Genomic DNA, 14,682 nt, shown 5'->3' with positions numbered 1-14,682 from the left:
CACGGCATCGAATCTGTGGCTCATCCTTTCCAGTGCATTTTTCATCTTACATGTTGTTTTTGTCTCCAGAAGTTTAACATCTTCTGTGTCTCTACTTAGCTTTTTGAACATATAATATGGTTGATCTTTGAACAGTGTAGGCACACCAGCCCCCATGCAGTTGGAAATCTGCATATAGCTGTTGACTCCCCAAAATCTTATCAATTAATAGCCAGCTGTTGATTAGAAGCCTTACTGATAACATAAACAGTTGAGTAAGATGTATTTTGTATGTTACATGTGTTACATATTGTATTCTTACAGTAGGGTAAGCTGGAGGAAAACATTATTTAAGAAAACAAGAGAAAATATATTTACTATTCATTAAGTGGAAGTGAGTCATCATATAGGTCTTCATTTTGGTTGTCTTCACTGTTGAGTAGGCTGAGGAAGAGGAGAAATGGAGGGGTTAGTTCTCCTGTCCCAGCGTGGTAGAGGCAGAAGAGCATCTGTGTGTGTTAAGGGCTGTGTTGTTCACGGGTTATCTGTATACAGCTGTGAGTACTTCAGTGTCTTTGCTGATTCTAACGTGTAGATCAGTTTTAGTGATGTGGCTTCTGTCTTCACTTTGATCACAATTTCCTGTGTTTTTGCATCCCTGCTTACCTTTTTTTTTTTTTTTTTTTTAAATTTTTTTTTTTTTTTTTTTTGGGCACATAGTAGATATATATTCATGGGCTATATAAGATGTTTTCATACAGGCATACAGTGCGTAATAATCACATCGTGGAGAATGGGTTATTCATCCCCTCAAGCATTTAACCTTCCTTTGCGTCACAAACAGTCCAGTTACACTGTTTTGGTTATTCAAAAATATACCATAAAGTTCTTATTGACTATAGTTACCCTATTGTACTATCAAATAGTAGGTCTTATTCATTCTTTTTAAACTATTTTTTTGGGTAGTCATTAACCTGCTTGCCTCTCCAAGTCTGTAGTAACTGTCTTTCTACTTTTTAGGTCCATGAGTTCTATTGTTTTGATTTTTAGATCCTGCAACTGCATACTTTCTTACTTTTGATTGGAAGGCAGACACTGCGTTTTACCTTATTTGTTGCTGGATATTTTTGTATTCATAAAAGTGTTTGTGAAATTTGTCCTAGGATGCAGTTAAGTTACTTGGAAATGGTTTTGATCCCTTCAGGTTTTGCTTAGAAGATTTGTTAAGTAGCCCTGAACTAGTGCTCAGTGTAGTGTTAATTATTTCCCCACCACTGAGCTAAGAACTTTCTGTGTACTCTAACCCAGGGGTCCCCAACCCCGGGGCCATGGACAGGTAGAACCTGGCCACACAGCAGGAGGTGAGTGGCAGGCCAGGGAGCGAAGCATCATCGGTGTTTACAACCGCTTCCCCCTCTCTCGTTACCACCTGAGCTCTGCCTCCTGTCAGATCAGTGGAGGCATTAGATTCTCACAGGATGGCAAACCCTATTAACCATGCATTCGAGGGATCTGGGTCGTCCGTTTCTTAGGAGAATCTAATGACTGATGATCTGTCACTGTCTCCCATCACCCCCAGATGGGACCATCTAGTAGCAGGAAAGCAAGTTCAGGGCTCTCACTGAGTCTACATTATGGTGAGTTGTATAATTATTTCATTATATATTACAATGTAATAATAGAAATAAAATGCACAATAAATGTAACTTGTATTACCCCAAAACCATCCCCCATTCACACCTCCCCCTACCCAGTCTGTGGAAAACTTGTCTTCCATGAAACCAGTCCCTGGTGCCAAAATGGTTGGGGTCCAGTGCTCTAACCAGTGATCCTGTGTGGTGACTGTTGGCACTGTTTTCAGTTTTTCATAGTAGGCATTGTTTCCTCTTATCCTTTTAAGAGGTTCTTTCCTCACGCACTTGCACTGATTCACACTCAGACAAATGCGTGAGCAGGACCCACTGCAGGGCTTCAGGATTCTCTGTGTGGCAGTCTCCTTTTCAGTACTCTGTCCTGTGATTTACAGCTGCTTCCGTCTCCTCAGACTCTTGGTTTAGTCTCTTCAACTCAGACTTTCCACTGATCTTTACCTAGAAAGATTGCTCTTCGCTGTGCCAAGATCTAGACACTTTTCCAGGTTGTAAGATGGGTAATTGCAGTGGCGCATTGTGGGTTTCCTTTTTCTCTGGGACCATGGTCCACCATTTTCTGATGTTCAGTGTCATATGCACTGTTATTTTATATATTTCGCAGGCTTTTTGATTGTTTGGGCAGGAGGAAAATCTAGCCCATTCTGTCCCATGTTGGCCAGAAATGGAAGTATACCATGCTTTTCAAATTATCGTGTTAATTATTGTACTATCTGTTCTTCCATATACACTCCAGCTTAAAACAGATTATTAACAATATGTTGGGTGAGTTATAATGAAATACCACTTCACACCTATTAGGATAGCTATAATAATTTAAAGATGAAACATAAGTTTTAATGAGGATGTGGAAAAAATAGGGACCCTTGTACATTACTGGTGGGTATGTGAAATACTGCAGCTGCTATGGAAAACAGTGTGACTGTTTTAAATTCCTCAGAAAGCAGCATATAGAATTTCCATATGACACAGCAATCCGCCTCATAGTTGTATATCCAAAAGAATTGAAAGCAGGGACTTGAACACATGCTTGTATGCTGATGTTCATAATAGCAGTATTCATAGTAGCTAAACCAGTGTCCATTAATAGATATTGGATAAATGAAATGTACGTACATATGATGGGATGTTACTCAGCCATGAAAAGGAGTGAAGTTCTGATAAATGCTACACCACCAGTCAACCTTGAACCTATTATAAGTGAAGTAAGCCAGACAGAAAAGGACGAATATCATCATTTCACTTATGACATATTTAGGAAAAGTCAGAGATGCAAAGGTAGATGAGAGGTTACCAGGAGCTGGTGGGCAGGTGGGAATGGGAAATTATTGCTTAATGGCCAGAGACTCTGTTTAGGGGTGATGAAAACATTTTGGAAATTGTAGTGATGGTTTCACAACATTGTCAATATAATTAATACCACTCAATGGTACACTTAAAAATGGTTACTGTGGCAAATTTTATATATTTGTCTACAGATTTTTAAAATTAATAGTATACTAAAATCCATTGAATTGTGTACTTCAAATAGGTGAATTGGTATGTGAATTATATCTCAATAAAGCATTTTTTTTTTAAAGTCCGTGAGTAATAAATATATCCTTCTTCCCTTCCCTCATAGGTTTGTTCCTTCTCTTTTGAAACCATGGTGGCTACATGGGTTAATGAAAATAAATCAGAATTGGGGGGGAGGGGCAGACAGAAGTTTTAACTTTAGCTCGAGGATTTTAAAAAATTGTGTAACTGGGAAAATTAAGTTTTCTTGGCCTCTTATGTGTCAAATGAGACCAGTGTTATTGAACACAGCTCTCACATATCAGGCACATAAAATTTTTTTTAATGTCAGAGATTTCTTTCTGAAGAACTTGTACTAGCAAGACTCATTTTAGGAATAAATATAAAATGAAGACGTATGTGTTCTTCGATTACATCAATCTATAACCCCTGCATTTTATGAGACAGGCATATCACAGAAGCATTAATCACACAACTTACATCACAATGTTTTCTACATCCCAGCAGTCTTGATTTGGTTATGTAGTTTGGGCTTGTTTTTCTTTTTATGAACATAATAGGGTATTTGTTTTAATTCTGCTTTTTGGGTTTTTTTTTTAGCCCCCTGTCTAACATTTTGCAGACTTTTCCGATAGGAAATCAACACCCCCGGGACATCCTGACAGATACTTGACCTTCTTGATAACATTTTATTGTATCTTTAGCTGTCTTCTAAATGAACTAGATTTTTAGAGCCTCCCCCCCCCCATGTTTTGCACTGGTTATCAATAGATTATTTAGCAAAGAAACATTTTATTAAAATTTTTAGAATTGTATTTTAAGTAATAATGTTTAATGTTAAAATGAAAGTGCACAGTAGTTAACTGAATTAGCTTCCATGGAGGAAAACAGAGTCTAAATGAGACACTCCAAGAAAGGGAGTTTAATACAAAAAAAATAGTTGCAGAGGTGTTGGAAAGAGTGCAAAACTAAGGAATATGAGGTAACCCAGAGACTGATGGAAATCTAAGACTCTAGAGGAGAATGTGGGGACAGGGATGTAGAGGACAGTCTGCTCAGCAGGGCTGGACACCCAGTCTGAAATGACAGCAGGCGTGCCCGTCATCTTACTGCTCCTGACTGTGGACTCCTCACTTTGAGCTCCTGACAGTGTCTCACATTGTATGAATCTACCTGGAAACCACTAGGCACAGGAACCTGGGAAATAAGCTATAACAGCCCCCTTGGGTTTGCACATCTTAGCAGGGCAGAGTACAGTAAGGAACGAATGAGAGTTGACTCCCAGGTGAACAGGACAGTCATCCACATTGCCGTCAGAAATGGTGCTACACACTAACAGAGGCAGATAAAGTTGGCCTGTATTTTTGTTTACTAGTTGATTTAGGTTGGGTTCTCCCAAAAGGCAGGCCCTGTGCCAAACATTTGAGTGAAGTGACTTGTTGAGAAACCTCTTAGGAGGAGCTAGTGAAGAATACGGGAAGCAGGATGGGGGAAAGAGAAGAAGCCAAAGAATGAAGTGATTTCTGGTGAAGAAAGGCCCCGTTGCAGCCTGGTGCAGAGGAGAGCTTGTACCCGAGTTTTTATTACGTTGAAGCAAGGGTGCTAGGTTTTTAGATCTCCCCTCCTTCCGAAGAAAGTACACAAAACCAGCTTGGATACACGTCATCTAGGGAGGACGGGGCAACAGGGCAGGTGAGTTCTGTGAAGTTTGACCCTGGCAGCCCTTAGCAGTGAGTGAAGCACTCAGCTGGGAATTGGACACAGCACAGGCAAAAAGGCTTATGTGTGGAAGACGAAGCACCAGCTAAAGCAGTGCTTCATGACTGAAGTAAAAATACAGCCTGCAGCTTACTCAGCTTGACAGCTCCAAAGTGTGGTTTTTGACAATGTTTACTTTGGTGGGAATTCTCATGATTTGAAATTTTGTATAAAAGGTGAATTTATGTTAATTTTATATGGTACTGTATTTGTCATAAGATTGATTGAGGGAGGGTTGAATATTTTAAATATAGTTATTCTAAATTTTATACACCCTCCATAGTAAGTTGCCATGAAATATTTTCTTTCCAGTCTGTTCCTTTCCTTTATGAGCTGAATCAATCAAAGTGGTATCCTGATACCTAGTTTTTCATTGTAGAAATATACCCAAAACTAATTCTTTTAATGTCTGGTTATATTAATACAATTAGCTTTTTTGTTCTTTACTACTTAGTACTTTAGATTTTGGGCTTACCTGATATTTAGTCAGGTAAGGAAATCAGTTTCACTTTTACCTGTTTTTTGTCTTTTAAAAAATGTCTCAGTACAGTTCTGATTAAAATCTCCTTTCTGAGCCCTAATGTTTTAAGTCTTCTTTTCCCATTCTTTTTACTTCTCCTATCCATAGTTACAAGTTCTTGCATGACGTATTTCTTGTCTTATCAGTTTAACTGCTGAAGCACCTGTGTTTCATTTTAAACATAGCCAGTTACTGTTATACTTGGATATACACAATGAGGGAGTTTGTGGCTTTGTTTGTCCTTCCCACAGACAATATCTCTCATTTCCTTTATTAAATGCTTTGTATTTCTAATAAATAGCATATACATAGCTCAACTGTTTTTGTTTTTTGAGACAGAGTCTTACTCTGTTGCCCAGGCTGGAGTGCAGTGGTGCAGTCATGGCCTGCCACAGCCTGGACTTCGCCAGCTCAAGCAGTCCTCCCGCCTCAGCCTCCCAAGTAGATGAGACAATAGGCACGGACCACTACACATGGCTAATTTTTTATTTTTGTTTTTAGAGATGAGGTCCCACTGTCTAGCCTGAGCTGGTCTCAAACACCTGACGTCAAGCAGTTCTCCTGCCTTGACCTTCCAAAGTGCTGAACACCTGGCCTGTAGCTGAACTTTAACCCTCCTGGTTTTCTCCTTTAAGTTTTTTCTTTAAATTAGGGTTGACAAACTTTCACTAAAGGACTTGCAAGTATTGCAGACATTGTGGGCCGTAAGATCTCTGTTGCCACTAGTCAGTTCTGCCCTTGTAGTGAAAAAGCAGCCATAGATAATATGCAACTTAATCCGTTTGTCTGTTTCAATAAAACTCTTATTTATGAACACTGAACTTTAAATCTCATTTCACATTAGTATGACTTCCTTTGATCCCCTCCTCCCCATTGCAATATAAAAGCCATTCTTGGCTCATGTGCCATAGTTTGTCAACTCCTGCTTTAAACGCAGTGTCCTTGGTATGCTTCTGTGGCTTAACCCGGTTACTCATTTAACCCAGTTATTCGCTGTCATTACCGGAATCTGTGTTGCTAGTTGCGGAGATCCTTTCCACCTTGCGGCAGTGGAAAATGAAGGAAAAGGATGTTTAATAAATTCCAGAGCTAAAATCAAACTAAGTATTAAATGCCAGCCTGCTTTGGGGCCTCTGAGGTTTTAAATTCGTTGATTTTTAAGAGGCATTTGATTTCAAGAGGTGTTTGACAAAAATTGCTTAGAAGAAAATTATTTGCAAATCATATACTGTATTCCATTTGTTGGTTGAGTAGATGCTAATGGGAATGATACTTATTCAGCGTAACGTTTGTCTAATTTACAAAGTACTTTTCACACACGTTACCTTGCCTGATCTTCACTACGTGTACTAAGCTTAAAAGTAGTGTAAGTTTAGTATCCCTTATCTAAGTGTTTAGGACCAGGAGTGTTTTGCATTTTTGATTTTTTTTTCTGATTTTGGAATATTTGCATATACATAAAGCAATATCTTGGGATGGGACCCACATCTGAACATGAAATTACTTTATATTTTCCATACACCTTATGCCATAGCCGGATGGTATCATTATGCAGTATTTTTACTAGTTTTATGCATGAAATAAAGCTTGTGTTAAGCATTTAACATAGGGAAGTTTCCACTTGCGGCATCATGTTAGCACTCAAAAAGTTGCAGGTTTTGGAGCATTGTGGATTTTGGATTTTCAGATTGGGGTGCTCAACCTGTGTGTTATCCCCATTCTGTAGGTGAGGCTATATCATGAGAAGTTAAGTGACTTGCTTGTGTCCACTAATTAGGCGGTGACAGAACCGAAGCTTTTTGTCCATTGAACACTCATGGAATTTAGAAATGCAAAGCATGATATCATCACATTTAATTTTATGAAAGAGAACCCAAGACCCAGGGCTAGTAATTTTACAACTCAGTTACTAGGCCAGTGTATTTTCTCTTAGGGCCTGCCTCACATGGAAATAATTAAACTACAATTTGTTAATATTTGTTATATATAAATACCTTTATTTTGAATTTTTTTCTTAATACCTTGAAAAGTCAAATGTTTAAATGCCTATTAGCGTATTTTATTAGTTAACAGTAATGCAAAGCTCAAACTCCAGGATTTTAATGCATGTGGAATGAATGCCAACCTAACCTTTGTTCTTTGCAGCACCAGCACTGGATGTCGACTGGCAGAGCAACAACACCTTTGCTTCTTGTAGTACAGATATGTGCATTCATGTCTGTAAATTAGGACAAGACAGACCTATTAAAACATTCCAAGGACATACGGTAAGAAACCATTTTTTTCCACACTGACGTAGTCATGATTAACAAACAGCGTTTTAGAATAGTTTTAAAGTATGTATGTCTAATATTCAAATAACTACCCAGCCCATACAATGAAAATGTGAATATTTACTGTTATTTTTAGAATGAAGTAAATGCTATCAAATGGGACCCAACTGGCAATCTCCTGGCCTCCTGTTCTGATGACATGACTTTAAAGGTAATTTGCTTAGTAGAGAGAATTGGGGCGGGGGTGTCACACTATGGTATGGTTGCTCTGGCCATTTTAAGACCATTTAAAATGTTTCTCGTACTTTGAGTGTTTAGGCCTGGATGAGAACTCCAACGTTTTAAATGGCTAGCCGTTATTTTTAAAATTTTATACTTTCTCTTCTGAAATACATAAAAATATTTGAATATAGCAAATAAATTATATTAAAATGATGGCTTATGATACAGTGGGACTTAGGATACCCTATTAAGTTAGGGTTCTCCAGAGAAACAGAACCAATAAGAAGATAGATGGATGGATGATTGATTTACTATGAGAAATGGACTCACATGAATATGGAGGCTGAGAAGTTCCACAGTTTGCTGTCTACAAGCTGGAGGTATAGTTCCAGTCCAAGGCCAGAGAAGAAGCGCCAGTGCTGTAAGTCCCAGTCCAGTAGTAGAAGACCAATATACCAACCCAACCATCAGGCCGAGGCAGAGAATTACCGCTTGCTCGGCATTTTTGTTCTGCCTGGACCTCACTGGACTGAGTGATACCGTCCTACATTGGCGAGGGCAGGCTGCTTTTCTCAGTCAGCTGAGTTAAGTGCTCATCTCAACTGGAAACACCTCAGACACAGTTGGAAATGATGTCTAGCGAAATATCCGTACCCTGTGACTCAGTCAGAAAGATAAAATTAGCCATCACCAATAGTGAGAAAGGTCATGCTATAAATTGTGTTCACCATTAGAAAGTAGCATGTTATACAATTAAAGTTTATTTGCATATAGAAATATTTCACTGATAAGTACTCAAGATCTTTGTAGCATTCATGGATTTGGTTGAGATTCTTTGCGATGTATTAATTTGATTTTGCTGTGGTATGAATGTATATCACCATTGCTGGGAAACTGATATATAGCAGAGAATCTCTCAGCAAGTGAGCCTCATTGACTTACCAACACACACATCTGAACATGGATCAGTGTTTTTCTTGTATGATTAAAAGCAAAACTGCTATCTTGCACCTAAGTACATCAGAGTCACATCAGAGTCCACAGTTGGGGAAAAAAGCATTTTGAGGTAAAGAACAACCCAATACTTATTTCCAAAATAAGTGAAGCTTTGAGCCCTCTTCTGCAACAGCTAACTCTCTACTCAAAACAGCTTTATCCTTCATTTTGCAGTACCAAGGACTGCAGATGTGATGGCCCTTACAGATAGGAAAACCATGAGGGAAAACTGCTTTTCCTGCTACTTTGAACAGATTAACTGTGGGAACCTTGTGAGGTTTTTTCCCTTAAGCTGGGGTTTTTGTTAGACAGTTCTTAAGTCTGGGATCCCCTAGATCCAGAGGGCCTTGTGCCACATACTGAGTTGAAGCTGGAGAGAGGTTAAAACTAAAAATTGTTAGGTTTTCTTCATCCTAAGCATATTTAAATGTCATATAGGATTTTAAAGCAAAACCTAAAATGAATGGGTAATATGTAATAGGCCATTTTCTGAGAAAAGGGAATGCAAGGTGGAATGCGGAGGTAACGCTGAGCTCAAACAGTGCCTTTGAGTCATGCAGGCAGAGGTGATAGCTGGGAATGATGCTCAGAGAACCGTAAGCTCGAGATTGAAAACTGAGAGTTCTCAGCAGATAGGTGGTCATTAAAAGCCTTGGGCACAGCCAAGCCTGGTGGCTCACACCTGTAATTTCAGCACTTTGAGAGTCCCAGGCAGGCAGTTCACGTGAGGTCAGGAGTTTGAGACCATGCTGGTCAACATGGTGAAACCCCATCTCTACTAAAAATACAAAATTTAGCCAGGCGTGGTGGCAGGTGCCTGTAATCCCAGCTACTTGGGAGGCTGAAGCAGGAGGATTGCTTGAACCTGGGGGACAGAGGTTGCAGTGAGATGAGATCGTGCCACTGCACGCCAGCCTGAGTGACAGAGTGAGACTTCATCTCAAAAAAATAAAATTTGGGGGACCGGGTGCGGTATCTCATGCCTGTAATCCCAGCACTTTGGGAGGCCAAGGAGGGTGGATCATGAGGTCAAGAGTTTGAGACCATCCTGGCAAACATGGTGAAACCCTGCCTCTATTAAAAATACAAAAATTAGCTGGGCGTGGTGGCGCATGCCTGTAGTCCCAGCTACTCAGGAGTCTTGAGGCAGGAAAATCGCTTGAACCCGGGAGGTGGAGTTTGCACTGAGCCGAGATCGCGCCATTGCAGTCCAGCCTGGGTGACAGAGTGAGACTCTGTCTCAAAAAATAAAAAATTTGAGCAGGGGCAAAACTGTACAGGTAGTACAGAGTAAGAAAAGAAAAGAGGGGACCTAAAAAAATAAGTCGTAAACTCAATCACCAAATCAAGGAAGATGAGCTTTCCAAAGGAAACTGAAAAGGAATGATCGAAGTGGAAAAAGAAAGCATGTAGAGAACAAGATGAGAGTGGTCAACAGTGTCAAATTCTGTGAACTAGAAAAGCCTCATGAAATCAGTTCCAAAAACATGTCATTTACATTTATTTCACTTGGGGTTGTAAATGCATAGGTCACCAAAAACACTGTGATGCTTCATTATCTTTTAATGGTTATGTCATGGAAACGTGGTCAAGCCAATTTTTTTATTGCTTGGCCCTTGGGTTTGGGGTGTTGAATGTGTTTGTGTTAAGGAGTTATTGCAGGACCTACGATGTCTTTATTGAGTGATTTTTTTTTTTTCCAGAAATACTCTTGGTGTTGATTGCTATTAATTTTTGCTCAAAAATAATACACACTTTTTTCTTCTTTCTCCTGCCTTTTATCCTAGTAATACACACTTTAAATCTATGTACATCGGCATATTTTCATCTTAGGAAAGCCTTATTCTCTACGCTGACTACTTTTTTCTACTTCCCTCCACCCCCATACTTTTCATTTGAACTTTATTTCATATGTTACTTTTTATAGTTCTTTGTGAGCTGTTATTTCAGTTCTCCATTGCAAGATTTTCCGGATTCTGAAATTCTAAGAGCAGTTTATGATGGAGATCTTTTACTTAAGGGACAGTGTAAAAACCGTGCCTTCAGCATTTTAGGATTATTACCCTATCCAAATTAATCTTAGAACAACTGTAGTTAATTCAGTCTTCAAACTTTGTAGTAGTGAATATTTTTACAGGGCTTAAAGCTAATTTGTTTTTCACAGAGATGTAATATTAAATATTTCCTGTTGCACTTCAGTTTCTTGTAAATATTCTCCTTGTGGATATATCACTCATTTTCAGCTGTCAGTACAGTATTTTAAATGTCAGGATAATATTTTAAGTATATTCATTTATGGGAAAATAATCATATACATTTTTCTTTTTTGTTTAGATATGGAGTATGAAACAAGACAATTGTGTCCATGATTTGCAAGCACATAATAAAGAAATTTATACTATCAAATGGAGTCCAACAGGACCAGGGACTAATAATCCAAATGCCAACCTTATGTTAGCAAGGTGATATTTCTGTTTTAATCTTCCTTTTATGAGTCTTCTACAAATAAAAATTCTGATAAATATGAAAATTTAGGGAAGAGTTCGTGAAGTGGGGTTTTTTTCTTTCTTTTTTTTAATTTCAATAGTTTTTTGGTGTACAGGTGGCTTCTGGCTACAAGAGTAAGTTCTTTATTGGTGATTTCTGAGATTTTAGTGCAGTGATTTTGCAAACAGTGTCGTGTACCCAATATGTAGCCCTTCATTCTTCGCCTCCCTCTCAGCCTTCCCCTGACCCTCACCTTGAGACTGCAGAGTTCGTTATATCATTCCTAAACTTTTGTGTCCTCATAGGTTAGCTCCCACTTACAAGTCAGAACATGCTTGGTTTTTCATTCCTGAGTTCCTTCACTTAGAATGATGGTCTTCAGCTCTATCCAGGTCACTGCAAAAGTTCCCTTTTATGGAATATGTATACCACATTTTCTGTATTCACTTGTTAGTTGGTGGCATTTAGTTTGGTTCCTTAAGGGTAATCTTTAAACAGTTATTATTTCAAGTTGTTGTTATTATTTCAAGATGTTATTATTTCAAGTCATAGTGATATATTGAAGATGTTATTATATATTATATATCACCAGTGATATATATATTATATATATAATGTGATATATTAAGTGATATATGTGATATATATATAAGTAATATAAGTGATATATGTATATATTATATATCACCATAGTGATATATTTCAAGATGTTATTATTTCAAGTCATAGTGATATATTGAAATGATCAAATATTGACTACAGTCCAAGAAATTGAGGCATAACAAAATTAAGTGTCTTTAGTATGTTTAGAAAAAAAAAAAAATGGAAAAATGTGTTCACTTCAGTGTTGAAAACTATGTGAAAGAAGGATTATTTAAAGAGAAAAGGAATACAGTAAATCAGTAAATACAGCAAAACATAAAACATTTATGTTTTCCAATCCTGGACCTGGGAGACTCCTTTATGTTTTCCTCTTGTTTAGCTTTCTTTTTCTAAATTTTATTTATTTATTATTTTCTTGTCACTGACTTGAAAGCTCACAGAATATTCTTCTAACAGACCGGTCGGTCTGCTTCTCATTAAGAATTTTGGCTATTAGGTGTGGCTGAATATGGGAGGTTGGGTGGGAGCAAGGTTGGGGGAGTATTTCGTTACTTAGAAATTAACTTTCTTTCCCTTTTCAGTGCATCCTTCGATTCTACTGTTAGGTTATGGGATGTAGACCGAGGGATATGCATCCATACCTTGACAAAACACCAAGAGCCTGTGTACAGTGTAGCTTTCAGTCCTGATGGCAGGTATCTGGCAAGTGGTTCTTTTGACAAATGTGTACACATCTGGAACACACAGGTATGTCTCCATTATTTAAACGGTCAAGTACTCTTAAAGTTAGTTAGAAGCATTTGCCTATATGCTCTCCTCCTCCCCACCCGACATTTGGTTGTCATTGCTCTTGTGGCATTAATTTAATTCTTGGTTTTAAAATGAGATAAACTAACTGAAGTTATATATTTATGGAGACCAGAATTTTGAAATGGATTTAGATTTTGCTTGTTTTATTAATATTTATTATTTTATTCTTTGTTTTTTCAAGTTTTTTTATTTCAAGATATCAAATGTGAATGTTTAAGATGTATTTATTTAGATAAATGACAGATTTTATTTTCCAAAATAATCGTCTCTGAAGGGGATATATATGAGCAGTAAAAATTGTGTCAAGAGACCAGATTTTATGGCTGAATGGAATGATTTATGAGAAAGAAACTTAAAACTACACTACTTTTCTGTTAGTATGTGAAGTGTTTCGGAGATTCTTTCTTAGAAGTGGAGAAAACAGCCTGTTGCTTTCAGTTTTTTAAATCTCAGTGTTTTAGGTTCTTAAAATTTTTTAAATTTTTAATTTAGTTTTATTTTTAAAGACGGGGTTTCACCAGGATGGCCAGGCTGGTCTTGAGCTCCTGACCTCAGGTGATCCACCCACCTTGGCCTCCCAAAGTGCTAGGATTACAGGCGTGAGCCACCGCGTCCGGCCAGTGTTTTAGTTTTTATGCTCCATGAGCTACACTTTTTTAATAGCAGCCACTGGTCTCAGCCCTCCCTTCAGCCATCACATCTTCGTTGGTTGGAGTGCACACATACTAAGTTGTCATGGGGTATTTCGCTTTGTGTAGGTGACTGCCACTATAGTTCATTTCACAAATTAATTTTCATAACTTACTTTCAAGATTTTTTTTTATCACATCATACTTTCATATAGTTCAGAGAAAAACCTTGTATACAGCTATCCACTGAGAAAGTTTGTTCCCATTTCTGGCTTCGTCTCCTGCTGGTAACAACTTTTATTAGTTTTTATTTCTTCCTAACTTCTTTTTTTTTAACCCCTGCCCTCTCAACCCAGCTTTTCCCAACTCCGGGAAGAGAAGATGGCTAACTTCTTTTTATGAATAAAAGCATTGTGTTTCTTTCATTTTACACTACCACTGGCAATATAACATAATATATTACCTCACAGTTCAATCTATTGGGGAAAAATGGAATTTCAGCATAGTTTAAATTTGCATTTTTCTTACGAGTGACATTGGGAATCTTTAATATATTTAAGTGTACATGTTAGTTTTCTGTGAACTGTTCGATCATGTTTTTTCCATTCTTTTCAACTGGATTAACCGTTGTCTTGATTCCTAGCAGCTCTTTACAGAGTTTGTAATGTGAGTTGCAGATTTTTGCTAGTTGAGCAAATGATTATTAAACCTGAAACTTACATTATATTTTAATTAAAAAATTAATATATTTATTTTTCTTTAAGTGGAGACGGGGTCTTTCTATGTTCCCTAAGCCTTGAACTCCTGGGCTCAAGGGATCCTCCCACCTCAGCCTCCCAAAGTGCTGGGATTATAGGCGTGAGCCACCATGCAGGGCCTTCTAATAAAACTTTAGGCTGAACGCGGTGGCTTAAACCTGTAATCCCAACACTTTGCGAGGCCAAGGCGGGCGGTTTACTTGAGGTCAGGAGTTCAAGACCAGACTGGTTAACATGTTGATACGCCATCTCCTAAAAATAACAAAAATTACCCAGGCATGATGATGCATGTCTGCAGTTCCAGCTGAGAGAGAATCACTTGAACCTAGAGGCGGAGATTGCAGTGAGCCAAGATGGCACCACTGCACTCCAGCCTGGGCAACAAAGTGAGACCAGAAAAATAAATAAATAAAATTAAGTAAAAATGTTCTGCTTTAATTTTTCATCATTACCTCCTTACCTCTACTCCCATATTTTCTCTCG

General features: G+C 38.1%; 1 protein-coding gene across 2 annotated transcripts in view; it reads left to right on the top strand.

The window, feature by feature from the left end:
* Positions 1-14,682, top strand: part of TBL1XR1 (TBL1X receptor 1) — an 88,896-nt gene that overhangs the window by 64,195 nt on the left and 10,019 nt on the right. For both annotated transcript variants that reach the window (XM_017502846.2, XM_017502847.2), the window contains 4 exons: positions 7,567-7,688; positions 7,831-7,905; positions 11,247-11,374; positions 12,584-12,749. In XM_017502846.2, coding sequence (XP_017358335.1) covers positions 7,567-7,688; positions 7,831-7,905; positions 11,247-11,374; positions 12,584-12,749 — 491 coding nt within the window. The remainder of the gene's footprint in view (positions 1-7,566; positions 7,689-7,830; positions 7,906-11,246; positions 11,375-12,583; positions 12,750-14,682) is intronic.

This window comes from Cebus imitator, unplaced genomic scaffold (assembly GCF_001604975.1).
Source record: "Cebus imitator isolate Cc_AM_T3 unplaced genomic scaffold, Cebus_imitator-1.0 Scaffold300, whole genome shotgun sequence".
NCBI lineage: Eukaryota > Metazoa > Chordata > Mammalia > Primates > Cebidae > Cebus > Cebus imitator.
Note: the sequence above shows the minus strand (reverse complement) of the source record. Positions and strands in the feature narration are given on the sequence as shown.